Here is a 24,716-nt window from a genome sequence, read left to right on the forward strand (position 1 = left end):
GATGTGGTTGAAGCTTCATGTGTGGCATGGTTGAAGTTTCATGTGTGATATGGTTGAAGCTGCATTTGTGATATGGTTGAAGCTTCATGTGTGATATGGTTGAAGCTTCATGTGTGATATGGTTGAAGCTTCATGTGTGATATGGTTGAAGCTTCATGTGTGATATGGTTGAAGCTTCATGTGTGATATGGTTGGAGCTTCATGTGTGATATTGTTGAAGCTTCAAGTGTGATATGGTTGAAGCTTCATGTGTGACATGGTTGAAGCTTCATGTGTGATATGGTTGAAGCTTCATGTGTGATATTGTTGAAGCTTCATGTGTGACATGGTTGAAGCTTCATGTGTGATATGGTTGGAGCTTCATGTGTAATATGGTTGAAGCTTCACATGTTATACGGGCGGGGAGGGGATGAGCTGTATTCGTGGACCTGCTCACATTCAGAGGTACATCTGTGTTTGTCAATCAAGATTGCTCAGCTGAGGTGATGAACTTTTGTTGATTTATTTAAACACTCCCTGGCGGAGACAGATCTGTCTAATACGTCTGCCTCGTGCAGGTGCTGTTTCTTTCTCTCTCCTCATCTCAGTTCTTCTGCTGCCTGTTTCACCTTTTTTCTTTCTGATCCATCCCTTTTCTATTTTGAATCCAATTTGAATTATTTTTCTGATTTCCTCAATTTCCTTTTTCTCTTCTTCCTCTCGTTTCTACAGTCATCTGGACTGAAAAAATCTTCCACTAGTTTCAACCATTCTAGGAAGATAAACCGTTGTGAATTACTTCTATCGATCCCCCCGCTCGCCTGCTCACACCCGCTGCTGTTAAACAAGTGTCACAAGAACCAACATGTAAATGGTTGAGCTGGTGAAGTCGCTGACTTGTTAACGGCAACAGACACTGCCCGACCTCTGACCTCTAGGGAAGTTGCTGCAGGGGGGGGGCGGCGAAGGGAGCAAATCCGCACTTCATGAATACCTGAATGGAGTGAATAGAGGAGGCGGGGCCTGAGTTGACACAGCGCTGCCCCCTGCTGACACGCCTCATCACCCTGCGCTGCTTTTGTTCCCCTCCGACAATGATGGAGTGAATGTGGCACAAAGCATAATGAAGTCACGCTCGAGTCAAAGTCCATCCTTCACTCACCCGCTCACCCTCCTCCTCACTCGCCCAGTGCTCTCTCTCTCTACATTTTGTGTGTTGAACAATATGATCTGCAATCATTTCTCTTAATAAATCTGTTTATCCATTTGTTTACACGTGTATTGTTTCATTCTTCTCTTCCAGGTTGAACTAATCTACAGTTTGAAGAACCCTCGGGTCTACAATGGCGGCGGAGTCAGGACTGAGCCCAAGCGTTAGGCTACTGCTCGTCCTCGTCCTGTTGACGTCCTCGACTCTAGGTCGGCTGTTGGGTCCGGGTCGGAACCAGACTGGTGGTGCTCGGCGGGTGAAGCGCGGCTGGGTCTGGAACCAGTTCTTCGTCCTGGAGGAGTACACAGGACTGGACCCGCTCTACATTGGCAAGGTGAGTGTCTAGCAGAGACAACTACAGAGACTCTGGAACTGACAACGCTTGACACCTGTTGGTTCAGCTTCACTCCGACATGGACAAAGGCGACGGCTCCATCCGATACATCCTGTCAGGAGAGGGCGCCGGCTCCACCTTCACCATCGACGACAGCACCGGAGACATTCACGCCATACAGAGGCTGGACCGGGAGGTGAAGTCCCAGTACATGCTGCGCGCTCAGGCCCGCAGCCGCCAGACCGACCGACCCCTGGAGCCCGAGTCCCAGTTCATCGTCAAGATCCAGGACATCAACGACAATGAGCCCAAGTTCCTGGACGGACCGTACCAAGCGTCCGTCCCTGAGATGTCCAAAATAGGTAACGCGGCAAGTTATATACAACGAATGTTCTTGGGATTCATCGGTTTGTTTTCCCGCTTTAGGAACTTCGGTTATTCAGGTGACAGCGACCGACTCCGATGACCCCACGTACGGTAACAGCGCCAGGGTGGTCTACAGCATCCTGGAGGGTCAGCCGTACTTCTCGGTGGACCCGCAGAATGGTACGGATAACCTTACCTCTGATCGAGTTATCGTTGTGTCTTTGCTGAGTCCCTTGTTCATCTCGGCATCATGGTGACGCCATGAGTCATTGTCAGGTTCCTATTATAGTTGTTTCGATGACGAAGTAATATATTATATTAGTTATGTTTTTCCCCTCAACTTGCTGACTCGTCGTGCTGTTCCTGCTGAGCAATTTATTTTTTCGTTCCATCATTCTTAACTTCAACTGTCTGCCGCGTATTTACGACGTCAGCTGTTTGTCACTTAATATTCCGATCGCTTTTTCCGATGTTCCTTCTAGAGTTCCTATCGTTCATCCACGCTTCACTTCCTCTCTCTGCCACCAGGGCTAGTGCGAGTCTCGCTGGCCGACATGGACCGAGAGACACGAGAAAACTACACGGTCGTCATACAGGCCAAGGACATGGGCGGCCAGCAGGGGGGGCTGGCAGGGACCACGACAGTCAACGTCGTGTTGACCGACATCAACGACAACCCGCCGGTGTTTGACCAGAGTGAGTCTTTGGATTTTCTCAGCAGGTTGTTGAGCAAACACCTGCTGGAGAGTCGTGTAGTGTCACACCTATCATTTTTAATTCCTGTGTATTAATAATCCTCCAATAACACTACTTCAGTTTGTGTGTTTCACTTATTGTGTTCGACTTTTAAATAGATGTATTCAAATATTTAATGATGTTCTAAACGACTGTGAGCTCTTGAAGCCAACACCCAGCGGTGCAGCTCCCTCTCATGGAGAGCAGATGAACTGCAGCTTCAGCAGGGCGACATCATTAATTTTTTTATTCAATAAAACACAAATGAAGTAAACATCTTATTGTTATTAGATGATAGTTACAATTGTATGGAGATGAAATTAAATACAACAACTATGTGCAAGGCTTTAAAATTTGAATGGTTATTTTAGTTCACATAGGCTCAAAGAAATGTTTTGGGTTTTTTTGTGCACATGTTAGATTGTTCTGCTATGTGCACATTTTGAATCAAAGGAATAAAAATATATATATATATATATATAAATATATATATATATATATTTATAGTTTCCAAAAATATAAAGACAGTCTACATTTCGGTAAAAACAAAATTGTTATGGAAATAAAAATACAAAATTTCTTCTTTTTTTTATTTTTTAGTTTTGTCATCTAAAAAAGGCTAAATTATATTAAGTATATTTATTTATTTACTATTCAAAACAAAGGTGCAGTTCAAGAACATCAAGATCACATTTTAAAATCATGTGACCAACTGAGTTACTGATCTGTTTCTACTCCGTAGGGTTATACCAGATGAGTATCCCTGAGTCAGCGTCCATTGGGGCTGTGGTGGGTCAGATCTGGGCGAAGGACCGTGACATCGGCGTCAACACTCACATGACCTACAGTATCATCGACGGCGACGGACGAGAAACATTTGACATCAGCACAGATCCGACCAACACGTTTGGAGTCATCACGGTGAAGAAGGTGAGCGTTATTTAGAACCTTAGATATGTGTGAATTAATGAAACGATAATAATGTCTAAATGCTACATATTGTTGCACTTAGTTAATACATTATATATGAAATTTTGTTGGAGAGAAGTTATCCTGCAGGCTCTGAAACATGTGTCTTATCTGTTGCAGTATCTGGACTTCGAGAAGAAGCAGAGCTTCACACTGAAGATAGAGGGCGCTAACATTGTCGTGGAACCGACGTTCCCTCAGCGTGGGATCTTCAAGGACGTCACCATCGTGCACATCAGCGTGGAGGACGTGGACGAGCCACCGATGTTCGAAAAGACGGCGTACTTATTAGAAGTGCGCGAGGACGCAGAGGTCGGCACGCGACTCAGGACGTTGAGTGCGCGCGACCCGGACGCAGCCAACAATTCAGTGAGGTGAGAGGAAGTGCCTGCGATGACGTCAATCTCTGGTGACCACCAGAAACTGACTTTATGAACGAGTAAACATTCTATTATTCAACGTCAAGATATTTGAATAGCCATGTGTCATGTGAGACCATTTTTTCATACAGCATGGACTGTCCTCAACTTTCATCTCCGCCCTGGTCACGAGGCTAGAAAATTTTGAAGAACATTTATTAAATACCACCTAATGTGTTGATTTAAGTGTGTGTTTAAAATAGATCTTTGCCCTCTATTGTACTCATCACAATTTATTTGTTTGTACAAAACTCTCTTTTCATTTAAATATTTATATATAATATTTAAGAAACTTAAGCCCAGCCCACTGACAACACCTTTTTCTGTAGATGAAATCTTGTTCACCATAACCACACCCACGCTGCTGTGATTGGTCAAGCATCAATGTTTTTCACCACGTGTCATTAATCCCAGGAGTCTCCACCTCCAAGCGACTCGTTGTATAAACAAAGCGGTTGTGGTTACAGCTGGCTATTACGCCCTAATAGACTTCGCTCTCGTAACCTCTAGTTCGCCGAGATTTCACCAGGGGGAGAACTTTATGAAGTAATAACTTCATGACGTCACCTCGCCATTTGGCCACACGGGTTGCAATTTTATATTCTGTCCTCCAGAGTAAGGCAGGACATTTAACTGGACTTTCATGTCAAACAAAAACATACGCTTGCAAACATGATTAATGCCAACACAAAAATTCCCATTAACACACAGAAACACACACATCTTCAATGATGCACACACACACAGTGCAAACAGCACTTATGGTAACACGTGCAAATACACACACAAATAACCACAAACTGTGTTTACACACATACTACTTTTATTTTGTACTGATTTAAAACGTCAAAATTTCAAACTCACAACAAACAAAGAAGTAACTCTGGACTCACAATAGTGATGCACAGTTCAGTCGAGATCATTTAGGAGTGACAGCGCCGCCTACAGTTAGTTTTGTCGCCCCGTTTCATTCTTATCATCTCAAAATGTTTGCCTTTGTTTCTGCAGCTTCTCCATCCAGCGCTCCAGCGACCCCGACAGGTTCTTCCACATTGACGTCTTCTCCGGGTCTCTGATGACCGTTCGAACGCTGGACCGGGAGACAGTCGGCTGGCACAACATCACCGTTGTCGCCATGGAGACGAGTACGTATAATCAAGTTCACTTTGCAGCGATGTGGGTGAAGAATGAATCTGGCTCAACTAGACCGTTTTGTCAGTCAGATCGTCTCATCGGTCTGATCGACTCGTCGTTCTGATTAACTTCTCAGTCCGATCTATTCGTCAGTCGGATCGACTCGACAGTCAGATCGTCTCATTGTCTCATCAGTCAGATCGTCTTATCGGTCGGATCATCTCGTCTGTCTGACCTTCTTGTCTGACTGGCTCCATGTCTTCAGATCGTCCCTCACAGGTGTCCAGTGTGTCAGTGGCTGTGAAGGTTCTCGACATCAACGACAACCCACCAACTCTCCCCGACTACCTGGAGACCTTCATGTGTGAGAACACTAAAGCTGGGCAGGTACCTGCACCGCCTCTTCACATCTCCTCTTCTTCGTACCCTCCATCTGACGATTCCACTTTCATCCTCCTCAGAGGGTCCACACCGTGGTGGCGGAGGATCTGGACGAGCCGCAGGAAGGACCTCGGTTCCGCTACAGCCTCGCCCCGGAAGTCATCAACAACCCCAACTTCACACTGCGAGACAATCAAGGTGAGTCAGTCAGATGATTCGAAACGTCACGTGACTGAAGGTAACCAATCGCTGTCCCACACAGACGACACGGCGTGGGTTCTGACCCGGCGCGGTGGCTGGTCGCAGCAGGACCACACGGTCTTCCACCTTTCCATCGTGATCTCGGACGTCCAGCCTCCGTACCACACCAGCACGGGCACACTGACGGTCCAGGTCTGCAGCTGCGATCACCACGGCAACGTGATGTCCTGCAACCCCGAGGCCTACAGCCTCCCAGCTAGCCTGAGCAGAGGCGCGCTGATCGCAATCCTGGTCTGCATCCTGGTGCTGTTGGGTAAGTGTCCGAACTGTTTTATGTTCCAACATCTGTACATCTCAATTAGACTCTTACAACTCTTAGCTCTTGGGCTCACAAACAGTACAAGCAGTTGTTAGATTAAAATGATTATATACCATACATTTACGCCATACTTAAATTAATGCTAAAAGATAATCAAAATATAAAGTATAAGCTACTCGCTTGATCTAAGAGAGACCAGTTTGAATACACATTTACAATCAACATTCCACACAGACTGATTCACAATGGTTCGAGGCAAGCTTGGATCAGAATTAGAGATACGACACCTGTAATTTTAAAACATCTGTTTATCTGCAAATCACACCTTAAATCGTAGATCAAAGAACGAAGCAAGACACACCCGGGAAAGGGTGGCTAAAAGACGGAAGGGAAGAAAAACCCCCGCCAAGAACATTTGAATGATTAGATTACAAGAAAACAAGTTAGGATGTCTCTCTGCAGGTGATCGTGACATAGGGAACTTGAAAGGACCATTTGGCCCGGAAAGGAAGAACTCCCGGACGGGAAATTTGCCTTAAATATAGCGATGTTTCTACAGCTCGGGACCTTTTCTCCCGGGGCTATTGACCTGTACAGTGGCCGGGACAAAGTGTGTCCGGTCGATCGTAATTGAAAGCTTGTATTTTGTTTGACCGTGACACACTTTGATTGTTCATCTTTCTCCATGAAGAGAAGTGTTGGAGCGACGGAACAGACTCCGTGTTATGATCGTTTTACTTACAAGCTAACTTTTACAATTTTTTTCTTAATGATAATGTTTAGGTAGCATCATGACAAGACTTGCTAACATGCTAACATAGTCATTATTTAGTTACATTAACAACTTCTTCTCTCACAGTGATGATCCTGTTGATGCTTTCCCTCCGGACTCATCGCAAGAAGCCTTTTTTGTGCGACCGTGAAGAAAACGTCCACGAAAACATCGTACGTTACGACGACGAAGGCGGCGGCGAAGAGGACACGGAGGCGTTCGACATAGCCGCGATGTGGAACCCGCGCGACATGCACCCGCACACCAAGTCGCGGAAGGACATGATGCCGGAGGTCGAGAGTCTATCGCGGTACGTGCCACAGGCGTGTGTCGCCGGCGGCAACGACAGCAACGTTCAGGGATACGTCCTGGGGAAGCTCCTGGAGGCCGACTCTGACCAGTGCGCCCCGCCGTACGACTCCCTGCAGACGTACATGTACGAAGGCAGAGGCTCTGTGGCAGAATCCTTGAGCTCCCTGCAGTCGGGTGCGTCCAACGATGACCACGATTACGACTATCTCAACGACTGGGGGCCTCGCTTCAAGAAACTTGCCGAGATGTACGGCGTGGTGGAAACAAACAGCCCTTGACTTGGTGGAGGACATAACTTTTGTAGAGACTTCTTGGATTAACACCCTGCAGGAGGGGAGATATACTGACTGCTCACAGGTCACTTCCCTGTGCTCGCCACCAGGGGTGCTAGTTCAACATTGAACTTCTATTTTGAACTAGCCCGAACACATTTGATCTTTTATACCAGTGTGTGAAATTTGTTTTTACATGTTGTATTTATACGTCTTTAACTTATTTTGACCCATTTCCACACATCTTTGATGTATTTGTACTTATAGCGAACAACATATTGACATGAGGTTTTTTTGTATATTTTGCATACGACTGTTTTGACACGACATCTGAGCCATTTTTAATACTAAAGCAGGACTTCCACTTGTACCGGAAGGGCCATTTTCAACTGCTGTGCCATCTCCTATTGCTACAGCAACGTCTGGGGACGACAAGAGCCAATCTGACAATGAAAGGACAGAACGCTGACCGTGAACCCGACTGTCAAATTTGATACTTCAAGTAATGTTTACTTTGTGTTTTTGACACTGATGTTTGTGAATGTAGATAGTTTTCTATCTTTGCTAATAAAATATTCGATTACGACGTTTGACGCCACTGGTCACTTCACAGGAAGTCTAACACATGGTCGTCTTGTATCAAATTGTCACCTATCAGACGGAGGTTCTGTAGTTTCTGATAAAAAAAATTCATGTTGGATAATAAGACACATATTTACACTACATTTAGATATTTTCTGTACCTGTCCTTATCAATGTTTAAGGAACCATTGTTTTTACCTGTTCATCAACAGACATTCGATATTGTGTGTGTGTTTTATTCAGATAACTAAAGCTCAGTCAAGACCTTCAGACTTGGAAAAAGAAACAGTACAAAAGCTCTTTTAGGAAATAGACTTCTCCTGCGGTCTCAATGGAATTTCTAGACTCCAAGATTTATCGACAAAATCAAGCTTTAAAAAAAGAGTTTTTATTTAACTGCAGACAAACAAGCATTTCGCTGCAAGTGAAAGATGGCTTTTCTTTTCAAATATAAATAACAAGACAACTATTGTGCAGTTTGTAGAATAAAAAACAATTTCCACCACATTTTCTATTGTTAAAATCCCCCAGTTTCATTTTTTTTCAACCACAAGTGACTGAAATCAGAGACACAGGCTTTCTGTTAATCTCGGATTCATTCTTGTAAAATTAAAGTGATCAATTTCAAATCCTTTTCTACTTACCCCCATGTCAACTAGGGGTTAATTTTCGATAACTATCCCGTAAAACCCAACTAGCAAATGAACAGATCTATGGATTGTCGACTTTAGGTACACAGAGCAACCAGAATTGGCCAACTTTAATACTGTTGGTACCAACTTTAGTGCTAACAGTAACATTGGCTTTATTGGCAACAATTTGGGTTTGAGCGTCAGGCTATTCCAACTATAATTAAATTAATTAAAACTTACTCCTAGTATGCATTTGACACAATATTGGCAGTGATATAAATAACCAATTAACAAAATCTAGGCTAGTTTACTGTGCAACTCCACTTGATGACAATCGCTCACGTATCATAAGCATCACATTAAGATGTAATTTTCTGATAAAGCTTCATCAAACAGTGTCATTATTTTCAGAATTATTGTTCTGAACATCTATTCAATTAAAACCTCACATTATTTCCCTCTACATCCGGATCCCTCTTTTCTCTTCCAGTCGGTCACAGCAGGAGACCAAGTCCTACTGGAAGTTAAAGGTTTTTACTCACCAGTGCCACTCACTGAGACCCGTTTGTATCTTGTCTTAAAGTGTTGTTTAAACTCGATATCCATTATGATTTGACACTTTACATTTGAATTGATTTTGAAGTGAGGATACAGAAAACAATTCAGGACTGCTTCATGAAGCTTCCTCAGTCCATCACTTCTTGTCCAAGCATCATGGAATGACAAGCATTGACATCATCGTCATCATTCGGTCAAATACAGATTTTAAAATGTGCATTTAGTCTCCCCAGCTATTGGGGGCTCTCAGATATTTAAACATACAAGCAGATTAAATACATATTGGCACGACTTAACTTCGCAGCAAGATACCAGGTGAGGCTAGAAAGCAGTTGTATTGTTCACAGACTTCCATATAAAGGTCCATCCTGTAAGCACTTGTAGCTACTTAGCCGGTTGTGCGTCACATGACCTCGGATGTGTCATAACAGACGTGATTCTGTTATAAAGACTAGGATTTTAAAAAGAGTGAATAGAAAAAGGCGTGTGGAATGTTTTCCCCCCCGAGTTAAGAACTGTCTCTGGACTCGACAGATTATTGTAGAAAATTCAAAATGCTTTGACAGGCGACGAGAAAGAGTCTATTCTGGCTTTGAAACAAATTGTGCGTCTGTGGTCCAGAGGGTTCCGGAGCAGGAGCTCACCCGCAGGAGATGACAGTGAAGCGTTTGGAGATGCAGGACATGTTGTGCAGCACGATGGCCAGCAGGAAAAGAAGCACACACGCCACCAGGATGACGGTGCAGACGCCCGACCACGTGGATCCCTTCCTGGTTCCTGCGGGGCCACCGACCCTCCACTCAGTTTCGCCGCGCTCCAGCCCCTCTTCCTCCTCCAGAGTTTGTGGGTCAGGCACCATGACCACAGCGACACCCTTCTGCTGGCCGCCCGGCAGGTAGCGGCACCCCATCCCGCCAACAAGGGGGCGCTCCTTCACAGTGTGTAGCGGCAGCATGTAGCAGCCACTGCTGGGCAGGCGGATGAAGACGGGCGTGGGCTCGGACGCGTGAGGGATGGCGACGACCGCGACCACATCTGGATCGTCGGGCAGCTGGGCGATGGAGAGCCCCGGCGCCAGTCTGGTGACGGCGCGGCACCAAGGACAGCGAAGCTCCTTGTGGCTGCCTCGCATCTGAGACAGGCAGATGGAGCAGCATGTGTGGTGGCACTCCAGCAGTTTGGGGCGCCGGCAGGCGCTGTAGTAGTGGAAGCAGATCTGGCATTCCAGCAGAGAGTTCTGGGACACCGTATCCATGGTTAGCCGGAGAGTCTGTCGGGGTTCACCAGGATGTCCAGGCGCTCAAAGAAGAAGGTACCTCTGGATCAAGAGAGACAAACAATCTTTGTTAGAAACTGAAATCCATTACTGAGGCGCATCGGAACTAACTGACAAGCAGACTCTCTTTATCTGCTTATCTTTAGAGTGGGGCTGACAGATATGAAGACACAGCGTGTCAAGAAGATCTTGCAGATGAGATGAATCCATAACCTCGGGAGGATCAGTTGACTCACGGCCATCTTTGTTTAGCACGGATGATTTTTTTCATATCCTGGTTAAAAAAAATAAAAAAAGAACCCTGTACTTTAAAGAACACAACTTAATAAAAAATCTATAATCATTCAATTTATATTCAGAGAGTGGGGATTGGCCATTGTTTTGAAGATGGCAAAGCTTCTTCTTCGGCCTGAGTTTACTGCCCCCATCAGGTCCACCAAGAACTTGCGTGTTTGGTTCTTACTGGGGCTGTGAATTGGAAAGAATGTAGTGATAGGATACAAATCATGATACATGGCCATCGTTGCGATATAATGCTACACTGTCGGGAACAAGTACTTATTTGTAGTATTGTCCGAGTACTGTGGTGCTGTAGAATTGACAGACTGTATGACTTTTTATAAGGTCGTAACAGCTTTAATTTTTTTTAAACGAGAATACGGCCAAACAAATCTGCTTGAAAGTGCAGAGGACGTAATGATAGACGTCCTCTACAAAGAGTTATACTACAAAAATGTACTGTATTTATTTTGTAATTTATGAACACCCTGTAATAAACACCTAAACGGTTGTTCATTTTTTGAAAACATTTATGATTTAACATCCGTGTAACAGTTTACAACCATAATAAATAGAGTATTGAGAGAGGTATTTTGGAATATATCCATTCATCCATTTGTTTCACACCCCTGGCAATAACCATGGCAACCAGAAGAAGCTGACACTTATTTAGGTTCTCACAGGACAGCTTCACATCTCTCCTCCTCCTCATCATCATCTTTCTCCTCATCTGAAAGATTATCATCATTTCCTTTTCCTTTCCTTCATACATTACAATTACAATGTGACCCAGCGACGGCTATATTATTTGACATGTATAAAAAATTGATTCGTGTTTCTCCATTTAAAAAATTAAACATTGATCGATTCTATTTTTAATTTAATCTTGTTTTAACTTTTTCTGATTTAAAAAAATAATAATTGTAATCTTCATTGTCCTCAATGTTGTGAAAGCCCGACGACGTAACCCATGTTCAATCAGGAGATTTTTTCAAGATTGCGTATTCGGTCGTCTGTCTCGTCTTGATGAGCTTTTCAGCAGAACAATGGCGATGATAGGAGTCGATGCAAATGAGCAGCTCAGGTCATGTGATGCAGAGCAAAGTTTCGACATTTGTCTGCTCTCAGAAAATAACATTTTAATAATAGCAACACTGTTGAAACAGAAGGCCAAAATGTAGGAAGTAGATTTTACCCGTTCTTTGAGCCTTCAGAACACTTGAAAGGAATACTGGACTCAACTAAAAACTCAGTGAGATCAGTTTGTTACATATTTCTTGTAGCATCCTCAAGTCACCTTTGTTCATACAAGCAAAATATGTGTTAATGTATGAGAGGTGTCGTCATGGTGATGTTGTGGGTAGGACGCCTGCCAGGTACTTGCCCATGCAGAGCTGTAATCAGTTTGACTTGTCCCCAACTGGCCTGAAGTGACTGTTGCAGTCTCACAACTGCACAAGATGGCGTTTGCTGCTCTGTCTTGACCACATGAATAGTGGCACACACACAAACACACAAATAGACATGGGCACACACACACACACACACAAACCCAAAGACACGCCGAAGACCCGAACAGAAACACACACAGATCCAAACACACACAGACATAAACAGAACACACAAACACACATGGGTACACTAACAGAAACCCAAAGACACACCGAAGACCCGAACAGACACACACACAGATCCAATCACACATACACACACACAGACATAAACAGAACACACAAACCCACATGGGCCCACACACACAAAGACACACCGAAGACCCAAACAGACACACACACACAGATCCAAACACACATATACATAAACACACACAGACATAAACAGAACACACAAACACACATACACAATGACACACATGGTCACACACAGACAAACATGGGCGCACAAACATTCCCAAAGACACACATGGGCACACAGTGACACAAACAAAGACACAGATGGTCACACACAGACAGACATGGGCGCACAAACAAAGACACACATGGGCACACAGTGACACAAACAAAGACACACATGGCGACACAGTTACATACATGGGCACACAGTGACACACATGGGCACACAGTGACATAGAGAAAGACACACATGGACACACAGTGACACAAACAAAAACACACATGGGCACACAGTGACACACATGGGCACACAGTGACACAAACAATACACACGTGGGCACACAGTGACACAAACAAAGACACACATGGGCACACAGTGACACAAACAAAGACACACATGGGCACACAGTGAAACAAACAAAGACACACATAGGCACACAGTGACACAAACAAAGACACACATGGGCACACAGTGACACAAACAAAGACACACATGGGCACACAGTGACACAAACAAAGACACGCATGGGCACACAGTGACACAAACAAAGACACGCATAGGCACACAGTGACACAAACAAAGACACACATGGGTACACAGTGACACACATGGCTGCACGGTGACATAAACAAAGACACACATGGGCACACGTAAACACAAACATAGACACACATGGGCACAAAGTGGCACAAACATAGACACACATGGGCACACAGTGACACGAACAAAGACGCACATGGACACACGCTCCACCAGCTCACACAACTGCAGTGTAAACGTAAACCTTTGTCAGCAGCTGTCTGGACTGCTGTGTTAGCTCGGTCTGATCTCCAGCGACATGCTCTCGGGTCACTGGTGACACTAACCCGCCCTGTGTTTAAACCCTGCAGCGATGAAAAACAACAACAACACCATCGCACAGAAACCGCAAGAGTCGAGAACGCGCTGCAACAAAGAACCGCGTTTGGACCGAACCTGAAGGCGAGTGAAGTTTTTAACCAGAGGATTTTTAACCATAACATCTTGACGAAGACATCGATGTTTTGAAAAACCCAGTCATTCGCCTCGAGCGATCAACTTCTTCGCCTCCCTCGGTTAAAAACGTGCAGATCTACGGAGCGAGCGAACAGATCCTCACCTGCGTGTGCGTGCTTTGTTCCGCAGCTGTCCCTGGACCCGCGGCCGCAGCAGAACCGTGCGCGTCTGCTTCCTCTGTTTACTTCCTCTCGTACAAAAGAAGGAGCAGAACCTCCCACCGACGACGCCCTCGTGCTGCCGTGGGAGGAGGCAAGACAGGAGATCCGAGGACCTGTAAAGATAAACAACAAAGGAAGAAACATCCGCCTTTAAAGTCACACGACCACTTCCACTGGAGTCTTAAACGATTTAAACTCATTGTTCAAGAAAAGTTAACTTTCAATGGGAACTAGTTGCAAGTTCAGTTCACCAATATAAAAATGAACTAGTTCAGGCTTGGTTCATAATTCGACATTTTCAGAAGTGCACGGCTCCAAGAGTGAACTAGTTGGTTTTTTTGGTGGTCTTGCTACAGATTATAGAGAGCTTTGTTCTTGCAAATTGATTCAGACACAGGACTTCACTTCTTTTGAGTCTCAAATGATCTTGGTTGGTTCTACAAGTCCTTTCTTAAGTATATTTTTTATTGGGTATTGTTTTGATTGTTTAAGTGCTTTGTGACCCAGGTCTGGAAAAGTGCTCTACAAATATAAATTACTTACTTTCTTTCTATTGTGTGTCAGTGTATCGTACGCCTGGTCCTGCGCTTGTGTTCTTGAAATACTTCAGTGACTTCTTATCTTCCATTATTCAAATGCGATCTGTACTTATTCTTGGAGACTTGAATCTTCATGTTGATGACGTCACATCTTGCTCTGCTAAAGAACTTTTAACTTCAACAGAAGCCTTTAATTTTGAGCAACATATTTCTGAACCCACTCATCGAAAAGGCCACATTTTAGACTTAGTTTCTACTCTTGGCCTGAACATTTCTAATGTATCTGTACATGATGTCCATGGACTTCATCCCTGAACCTAACATTAAAGTTAGGTCTCAGAGGTGTTATCTCAGCTGATACTGAGGGAAATTTTTTCTGCTATGTTTGACCTTCTTTCCTTCAATGAATGCCTTTACGTGGACAGTTTGATTCACTGTTTCACCCATCATTGTGTTAAAATCCTTGATCAGGTGGCACCTGTTAAATCGAACTTGACTATTCAGAAAAAACAGTGCCATTGGACAAATGAAGATCTCCTGAGTCTGAAGAGACTTTGTCTGAAGACTGAGCGTCTCTGGAAGTCCATTAAACTTGATCTGCACAGACTTCACCTCAAGGATCTGATGTCTTCATACAATGAAATAGGGGAAACTGCCAGATCTGATTACATCAGGAAACTGGTAATAACAAATAAGAAAAACCCAAAAGTGTTGTTTGACACGATCAATTCTCTTGTGTCTCCTGCTCCTGAAATCACGCCTGTTTACTCATGGTTCCTCGCACACGGTTAAGAGGAGAGAAATCCTTCCAGGCTGTTGCTCCTAAGCTTTGGAACGATCTCTGTGTTTGATGATCTACTGACTCCTTCAAGAAACATCTTAAGACACTTTATTCGTGCAGGCTTTTCCTTGATTTTATGAGACTCCTGTGTTCTTTTTGGTGTTGTCTTGACCTTTTTAGCATATAGTTTATTGAGTATTGTTTTGATTGTTTAATCACTTTGCAACCCTGGTCTGGAAAAGCACTCTAGAAATATAAATGACTTACTAAATAACTAGTTAATAGTTCTTTTTTTCTATATGTAGCTACAACCTTTTCGAATGTTTTTAATTGTTGCCAAAGCTAACCAAAGTCAGAAAATATAATTTCTTCAGTTTAAAGATATAGTTTAATGAGTAAGCTTTACACACATAATAGAAATTTAAAAAAATGTGACTCCAAGTGAAAACATTTTTATTTGGAAATTTGATTGTAGAGATTAAAAACAAATATAAAAGTCTAAATCTAACAATTTAAAAGTGTGTATTGTCATTGAGGACTAGTGCAGGATCATCTGATCATGGCTAACTGTACCTTCTGGTGGTGTGGTACCACTGGAGCAGGATAAGGTGCCATCGTGTGCTGCTTTATGAAGTCGGCCCCTAGTCATCGCCCTCACGGTTTCTATTCAAATCTGAGGTTTTTATTGAACCTTGAAAAATCTTGTTTAGTCTAGTTTGTCTGTCGTTTTTGGCCATGGTTTGATTCAATCACCTGGCATTCCCAACACCTCTGTTGACCTCATAAATTGTTTGGCTTTTGACTGAAAGATTAAATTGAAATCCACACGTGTTTGTGTCGTTGTGCCCCTGAGCAAGACGCCTAATCACCGAACCATCACAATTGCTGACGTGTTGACCGAAGGAGGAACAAAACAATTACAGCAGAGAACATTTTGTCCCTCAGCCTAATTGTGTTGACATCCACCCTCCATGTGAAAATGTGTGGAGATACACAGAAGACCAGTGAACGTCTGTCCTATGCGTGATAGAACAACGGAATTATAGCCATTTTTCTTAAAAGTGAATAGAGAAAAGAGAAGGTACAGGTCCAGTTCTAGTATGACTCATCAGAACCTCTGACACCAGACAGTTAAAACCTGTAGATGTGTGTGTGTGTGTGTGTCACTCACAGTAGAAACCTATGATCCTGGTCCACCAGAACATTGTTTGATTTTTTAGTTAATGAACAAGCCTTTCAGCACCTAGAGGTCTGGTAGGTCTGGACTGTAGTCATCCTCCAGAAACTCAGAGGAGAGTGGTTGTCAAAAATCTGACCCGGTGAGAAGACCTCACCATCATCACAATCCAGCACAGAACAACAGTCCAGGAGGGGGTGTTGAGACTCCCTCTAGCTGCAGGAGGAATCTGTGATCCGATCCACAAATGGAATTAAACGGTTCCGGCCTGCAAACAAGATAAGATATCAGCTAACTCATCTTTAATATCAGCGGGATGCTGCGTTTCCTCTGCCCTTTTACCCGGCGACGCCTGCTCCTGACAAGGGGCGATAAGAAAAATGGCCTCAGGTTTACACGTGGGTTCCTGCTCATCCTTTATCTCTGGTTGATGGGGATGAGATGGGCGTTACGGTGACCTCCCGGTGAGGCAGTACAGATCAGGAGGAGGTTAATTCCCCTTCTGATTTTCATGTTTTCTTGGCTATGGTTTCGCTAGATAGTAGGTAGGGACAGTGGGAGTCTCGTTCATGACATTCAGAGCACTGGGCAGAAATTAAATCGCCTCGGGCGAATAAACAGTCAGATTCCTAATCATTGTATCTTTTGAAGCTGTATTTAATCACCTTTTTAATCCCGCCCCAGTGTTTTAGACCAAGGCTTTAGCGTTTGAGCTCCTTATAAAAGAGCAAGTCAACATGACCTATTTACTACAAAAAAAAATCAAGATGTATTGTTAATGATTCCTATATGAGTTAATTTGTTCATTTTCTCGTCAATTATTATGACTTGCACCAAAGTCATTGGGCAGTCAGAACATTTCATTACTTTAATACTTCAATTTAAAACAATTAAAAGTTATTATAATGACAGAATAAAATATCAAAAGTGAATCTGAAATAGACATAAAAAAGGTAGAATAAAACAAGTGAATAATCTGAGTGCATTGATTCGTTCAATACATTCTTGGGTTTACAGCAAAGCCCAGCTTTTCCATATGTAAATACAGTTTTGAGGTCTTTTAAATAGTGTGTGATCCTCTAACCACGTTGCTCCGATGTCCACCCTTTTCCTCACTGTAAATGTTTGTAAGCAATGGTCGACCGCAGGGGTGGATTTCCCCGGTGGGCCAGTGACAGACCCGGCTGCAGAAAAACATTTAAGGGGGGGCATTACATTTTTTCAGGGGGGCAAACTTTTCAACCTAACAACATATTGGCTTCAGGCTGCACAATGGCTCTGGGACGACTCGCACAGTACAGAGAAATAATTCTCCCATTACTAAAAAGTGATGGTTGATCCCAAAATCTAAAAAAAAATAAAAACCAACAACAAAGTTTAGTGCTGTGCCCATTTATTAATCTAAAGCACCACAGCTTCACTTCTACTAAAAACATAAGCACTGAAGTCAACCTGAGCACTGGATTGAACCATCAAATAAGTTTTCATCTTATTGAACAAAATCATGTTCATCAGGTGTGATGTGTGATCTGTTTGACTACTTGATGAAGCCCAGTTGCTAAAAAATATCTTTTTTTTAAGGGAACCAAATGACCAACATGAAAATATAGGCTATTTAGTCATTCTACAGGAGCCTTGTTTTTAAAAGATAAAAACAATACTGAACTTTCACCGAGCCCAAGTCCACGGCAGGTGTCTTGGTGAGTTCAAGTGAAGGCTTTAGCTGCAGCGACCTCTCTCAGTTTTTAAATGTTCACTCCAGTGTTCAGGTTGACTTCAGTGCTTGTGTTTTCAGTAGACATGGATGGCGCTGCTTCCTGCTCGCTCTCCTTGTTACTTTTTTTCGTCAGGGTATTACGGATGTTCATACTGAAAACCAAAACGTAACTGACTCTATAAGCAACTGTAACCATTAATGATAACAATAACTGTAGTGGAACCTAATGACCACTTGGGTGTGCTGTTCTCTTGACATTGATGGATGTGTGTTGAGAGATCGGAGAAGATAATAAACGAAACACATTTGGAATCCCGGATTGCTGGAGCATTGTTGTGTTGTGTTCTCTCATGGAAATAACTAAAGCGTTGAGCTACAAAATTGTACATTTACATCACCTGTAATAGGCCAGCGCTCTGGCTTTGTTCGACAGGGCAGAGGGTTGACCACTCTTAAGTAAAAAAAACTACCTTCCTGCCAGGGCGGCCACGGCTGACCCTGGGGGCGGGCACGGCCCCCCAATGCCCGCCAATGCCGCCGGGTCTGGCCAGTGATGTACATGTGTGTTAATGCAAGAGTTCTAAGATAATATAAATCATGCCAATGTGTCTGATTGTTTCAGAAAAGACAACTTTGTGAAAGGGGGTCAGACATCACAATATTGTGAAAAGAAAAACATGTTATAATTCAATATATATTCATTTTTATACAACCAATACCACTGTGTTTAATGATCAAAACAAACTCCATATTGTTATAATGACCATTATATATAAATAAACTGGTAAGCTAACCGCTAGCTGAAGCTAAACAATTATCTGAGTGTACTTCAGGTGAGATGTTGCCTCGAGGTCTCCAAACACCAGGATGTTCTTGGAATTACAGTCTTTTCAGTGGGACTCGTTCGCTTGTAAGTCACTTTTATATCAACTTCTTCATTTCCCTTCACTCTGCTGATACATTTGCAATACTTTGTGGAGTTTTTAGACAGCTGAGACAAAGCTAGCTGCTAGCCAAAATCCTGTCTTTATCAACACTTTTAACGCACTTGTAGGTAATTTTAGGTAGGGTTTATTAAAGTAATAAAGTTAATGTTAGTTTGTTTTTGAAACGTTAAATCAAATGTACAACGGCTGTGTTTATCTTCTCGTTGACCTGGATGAAGCGGACGAAGACGGAGGTTTGACTGTTGGAAAGTTACTGAGCAACCATACCTCACACACCATTACCTCACACACCGTTAAGTGTTTTTTTAAATTCATATATAATAACTGTTGTGTTGCGATAAGTTGTTGTGTATGTTAAATATTACAATTTGCGTAATTAATCTTTGTCATTTAAGTCGTTTCCAGTTTATCCAGCAGAGGGAGCCATTGCCTCACTCAAGTAAACAACCTCATGTCAAATCGCTAGAAACTCGTTTTAAACAGGCAGCAGGTTAGCTCAGTGTTTCAAGTCATCAGAAGATGTTTCTGGTCAGAGTTGATGTTTTGATGAGTTCAAGTAAAAGTCCTTCAACAGCGACACACGTGTGTACATTAGTTTACGATGAAGGTACATTTGTGTCCCCGTCAGCATGTTGGTGGGTCAGGAGAACCACTCCTTTAGTTCCAACCCACTGTGGTTATCGCTTCTCGGCCTTTTGGCTAAGATCAAGTGTAGTATCTGTTCTTATCAGTTTAATATCTGATACGTCCCCTACCCGGGGACCATATATTAAATTGATTTTTGGAGCAGGGAGATGGAATAGGGGCTTGCTCCGTCCACTCCACGCATCGGCCTGGTATTGCAGTACCTCCAGGAACGGTGCACCCCCTCTAGTGGTCTAAAGTAATATGACAACACGATTTAAATCCTTAAGGGCCGCACTAATTTCTGTGAATGTTGTGAGGGGCCGTAAAGCAAAAAGAAAGACAAGAAAATCCCTAAAAGGAAGGACATTCGCCATTAGGCCTTGACATTTATTAAGCCAAATAAGCTGCAATTTTATTCTTGCATATATAGTTTTTTTTAACACATTTCTTCAAGTTACTTAGAAAAAATGTTTTGAGGGATTAATATATACTCAAAAAAAGAAGGAACCAAGAGGTTGTCGACTGGAAATTAGTGAACCCAGACCAGGTCAACGGTAATGATCGATTTTATTAACTGTGGGTCGAAGCCCAGCAGGTAATTCACAAAGCAATCCTTACGATCAGCATCATCATCATCTTACAGCATTCACATTGACTTTATACAGGACACAGTGGGGTCCGCCCTCCGGACCTCCTTGTTATGACTCGTGTCGGGACACCCGGCCAAGACGATTTCACAAGATCTCATTGGATAATATGTTTGTCTCTCAGTGTGTGTGTGTGTGTAGTTTCTCCAGTAGCTGGAGAAGCCTCTAGGATGATGTCATGTGATCTTGGACCAATAACCCTTGACGCCACAACAAAAGTAAATAAGTTTTATGTGAAAATGTAAATGAATAATAAATACAAAATACATTTGTTAATGCATTAGAACCATTTATACACGATCGTAATTTGACATTACGAGGGCCACATAAAATACAGTCAAAGGGCCGCTTGTTGCCCCCGGGAATCACTTTGCCCAGTTCTGGTGTAGGACCACTTTGATCTGGTCTCGGAAAATAGTGTATTTGTTTTAATTTTAAGTTTCGTCCTGTTCCTCTCAAAGTTTTCCCTTGGTCTGTTTTAATTCAAATTAATTTAGAGAGTCAAGGACTGGAAGAAGAAATGATTTGGGGCGGCCCTACCCCTTGATAAGTCATCAATTGTTGCTGTTGACCGAATGCTATGTCGTGTCTATAACATCGTGTCTGAACATTGACATAAATAAGGCTCACAGGTTTCAAAACACAAAATGTGCAAACCATTTTTACAACTCATCAACCAGTGTTTACAAGAAGGTTTAGGAACCTTCCGTCTTTGCCTCACCTCTCATGACATCTTTGCTCTTTTTTTTGGACTCCTACTTGAGGAAATCCAAAACTTTTTGGGTTGCTGAAGAAGTTGCAGGTCTGGATGCTTCCAATGCCACTGGGTTGTGTTGTTGTGCTCCTGGTCTGCTTAGTACAGGTTCCCTGGGCTCAACAATGTCCTAGAGGACAGGGACACGTGGACATTATGACCCAGACATTTATGGACACAATATACAGAATTGAGCAATAGTGTCATTATTATCAATGTCACTCACTCAGTTGTGCTGCTTCTAAAATGGCTGACCAGCTTTCTCAGTCTTCATGCGAATGCTGGGGTTAGACAGAGCAGATTTCTGTGTGTGTGACGTCAACGTTAAATTTCACAAACTTTAGAACGAACAATAAAACAAAATACATTTAACTAGTTTAGTTTAGTCATAATACCATTAAACGCGATTAAAATCATGTTGATCACTAATGTGATTATTTAGTGTTTCTTGTAATAAACTTGTGTTTAAAACCGTGATCATGAACAAAAGTCCTCCAGACTCTGAGCTCTAAGGTCCTTCCATGCATTCACACCTTTTGTGAATCAGGTTCAGACTATTTTCTTGGATTTGTTGACATCATTTGTGTTTTTCTAATATATGATTACTGTATACTGAGTGTGCTTCATTTATTTACATTTATTGTCAACACCTTATTCATTTTAAAAGCAGGGAAGAATCTAAGAATACTTTCATTTGAATTGTTTCAATAGAAGAAGTGTTATTACAAAAGTGTTACTTTGTTAACATTGTCACCCTCTGTATTTTGTTTCACCAACTTGTCACCTTCACAGACCGTCTACGTAATTTTCAGGTTATAGGAAAACCAAGTATACCATTTAACTTTTTTCTTATTATCTTTTTGTTCTCAAAAGGCCGGTAAACATTAAACTATTTATTTGAATGAATACAAACGTTGTTATTCTATATGTTAATATTGTTGTGATACCTTTATTAGTATGTTATGTGAAAGGATGATGTGTGGGTGTAATGACTAGTACATCTATAAATTGGTTGATATACTTCTAGTTGTAGCTTGATAACTAGCTTGATAACTTCGCTGCACAGGAGGATCTGTGAACACTGAAAGTAAAGTGAGAGAATAAAGAGTTACAGTAATGTTATGAAGCTATATATAATGTAAATGTAAACATATTTAGTTTGAAAATGTTGTAGTATGGATGTTTGTGTATTTGCAGAAATCATTTTCAAATTGCAATATTGCAGGACACTGAAAAAATGTATTTCTGCTACTGATAATGTACGACATTATCTTGATCTTGATTACAATTGTGTAGCCCTGATGTGTGTTTCTGGCTTAATAACCTTGAAATCTTCTCATGTACAATACTTTACTGATAGGAAACAGTTTCCTTAAAATATTCACTGTTGATGTTGTTTTTTTTTTTTTTTTTTTTGCGTTGTTAACTAACATTATTTACTATAATCTTTCAGATTATTTGTAGATGATCCAGGTGTGGACAGAGGAGGATCCAAATCAAAGCAGCATTATTGTTATGGTACGGTTGATAAGTGAGGTAATGTTAATATATGACGTACAGTATATAATGATACAGATCTTTTCACATTTCTTATGTGATTTACCTGCTCACTAATATTTCCTATTAGAGAATGATACATGACAATGTGTCCGATTGTTTCAGAAAAGACAATTTTGTGAAACGGGGTCAGACATCTTATTTACAGAATAAATTAGAAAACGTCAGACTTGTGAAAAGAAAAACAGGTCATAATTCAATATATATTCAATGTTATGCTTTGTGCTATGCGCTATATAAATAAAAATTACTTACTTACTTACTTATACAACCAATACCAATTTATTTAATAACAGTATTAGTTTCAAAACAAACTCCATACTGTTATAATGACCATTATATATAAATTAAACTGGTAAGCTAACCGCTAGCTCAAGCTAAACAATTATCTGAGTGTACTTCAGGTGAGATGTTGCCTCGAGGTCTCCAAACACCAGGATGTTCTTGGAATTACAGTCTTTTCTGTGAGACTCGTTCGCTTGTAAGTCACTTTTATGTCAAATTCTTCATTTCCCTTCACTCTGCTGATACATTTGCAATACTTTGTGGAGTTTTAGCAAGCAAAGACAAAGCTAGCAGCTAGCCAAAATCCTGTCTTCATCAACACTTTTAACCTACAAGGGCTTTAAAAGTTTCCGTTTTTATTAAAGTTATAAAGTTAATATTAGTTTTAAATCAAAAGTACAACGACTGTGTTCTTTAGTTTTAACTTCTGCTTGACCTGGATGAAGCGGACAAAGACTGACTGTTGGAAAGTTACTGAGCAACCATATCTCACACACCTTTACCTCACACACCGTTAAGTGTTTTTTTTAATTCATATATAATAACTGTTGTGTTGCGATAAGTTGTTGTGTATGTTAAATATTACAATGTGCGTAATTAATCTTTGTCATTTAAGTCGTTTCCAGTTTATCCAGCAGAGGGAGCCATTGCCTCACTCAAGTAAACAACCTCATGTCAAATCGCTAGAAACTCGTTTTAAACGCGTAAGCAAAGCAAGTTTCGCAGCTAACATGTTTATTAAACCAGTCTTTGTTCAATATTATTAAGGATTCCATGTTTTGGAATTGTAATTCAAATGGCGGTAAAAACGATCGCTCATTGGTTAGAGCGTCGTCACGTGACATGAGGCAGCAGGTTAGCTCAGTGTTTCAAGTCATCAGAAGATGTTTCTGGTCAGAGTTGATGTTCTGATGAGTTCAAGTAAAAGTCCTTCAACAGCGACACACGTGTGTACATTAGTTTACGATGAAGGTACATTTGTGTCCCCGTCAGCATGTTGGTGGGTCAGGAGAACCTCTCCTTTAGTTCAAACCCACTGTGGTTATCGCTTCTCGGCCTTTTGGCTAAGATCAAGTGTAGTATCTGTTCTTATCAGTTTAATATCTGATACGTCCCCTACCCGGGGACCATATATTAAATTGATTTTTGGAGCAGGGAGATGGAATAGGGGCTTGCTCCGTCCACTCCACGCATCGACCTGGTATTGCAGTACCTCCAGGAACGGTGCACCCCCTCTAGTGGTCCAAAGTAACATGACAACACGATTTAAATCCTTAATGGCTGCACTAATTTCTGTGAATGTTGTGAGGGGCCGTAAAGCAAAAAGAAAGACAAGAAAATCCCTAAAAGTAAGGACATTCGCCATTAGGCCTTGACATTTATTAAGCCAAATAAGCTGCAATTTTATTCTTGTATATATAGTTTTTTTCAACACATTTCTTCAATTTACTTAGAAGAAATGTTTTGAGGGATTAATATATACTCAAAAAATTACACACAAAAAGGAGGGGAAAAGTATAGAAGAAGGAACCAAGAGGTTGTCGACTGGAAATTAGAGAACCCAGACCAGGTCAACGGTAATGATGGATTTTATTACCTGTGGGTCGAAGCCCAGCAGGTAATTTACAAAGCAATCCTTACGATCATCAGCATCATCATCATCTTACAGCATTCACATTGACTTTATACAGGACACAGTGGGGTCCGCCCTCCGGACCTCCTTGATATGACTCATGCCGGGACACTCGGCCAAGACGATTTCACAAGATGTTTCCCAATCTCATTGCATAAGATGTTTGTCTCTCAGTGTGTGTGTGTGTGTGTAGTTTCTCCAGTAGCTGGAGAAGCCTCTAGGATGATGTCATGTGATCTTGGACCAATAACCCACAACAAAAGTAAATAAGTTTT

General features: G+C 42.0%; 2 protein-coding genes and 2 non-coding genes across 4 annotated transcripts; 3 read left to right on the forward strand and 1 right to left on the reverse strand.

Annotated features, from left to right (window-relative positions):
- The first annotated feature begins 1,304 nt into the window (after window positions 1-1,304).
- On the forward strand, window positions 1,305-7,961 carry LOC148082148 (cadherin-20-like). Its single transcript, XM_087789262.1, has 11 exons — window positions 1,305-1,523; window positions 1,591-1,885; window positions 1,950-2,069; window positions 2,418-2,585; window positions 3,367-3,554; window positions 3,714-3,967; window positions 5,021-5,157; window positions 5,412-5,533; window positions 5,608-5,725; window positions 5,790-6,041; window positions 6,907-7,961. The coding sequence occupies exons 1-11, from the start codon at window positions 1,323-1,325 to the stop codon at window positions 7,407-7,409; spliced, it is 2,358 nt and encodes a 785-aa protein (XP_087645388.1). The 5' UTR covers window positions 1,305-1,322; the 3' UTR covers window positions 7,410-7,961.
- Window positions 7,962-8,351: 390 nt separating this feature from the next.
- On the reverse strand, window positions 8,352-13,826 carry rnf152 (ring finger protein 152). The gene is made up of 2 exons (XM_087788131.1): window positions 13,720-13,826; window positions 8,352-10,493 (listed from the first exon to the last, which is right to left on the reverse strand). Exon 2 carries the CDS (start codon window positions 10,428-10,430, stop codon window positions 9,816-9,818), a length of 615 nt encoding a protein of 204 aa, XP_087644257.1. The 5' UTR covers window positions 10,431-10,493; window positions 13,720-13,826; the 3' UTR covers window positions 8,352-9,815.
- A 5,791-nt stretch (window positions 13,827-19,617) lies between these two features.
- On the forward strand, window positions 19,618-19,808 carry LOC148082150 (U2 spliceosomal RNA). The gene has a single exon (XR_015711259.1). It is a non-coding gene; the product is annotated as a U2 spliceosomal RNA (small nuclear RNA).
- Window positions 19,809-23,852: 4,044 nt separating this feature from the next.
- On the forward strand, window positions 23,853-24,043 carry LOC148082151 (U2 spliceosomal RNA). The gene has a single exon (XR_015711254.1). It is a non-coding gene; the product is annotated as a U2 spliceosomal RNA (small nuclear RNA).
- The last annotated feature ends 673 nt before the right edge of the window (window positions 24,044-24,716 follow it).

This window comes from Callionymus lyra, chromosome 4, assembly GCF_982586985.1.
Source record: "Callionymus lyra chromosome 4, fCalLyr1.hap1.1, whole genome shotgun sequence".
NCBI lineage: Eukaryota > Metazoa > Chordata > Actinopteri > Syngnathiformes > Callionymidae > Callionymus > Callionymus lyra.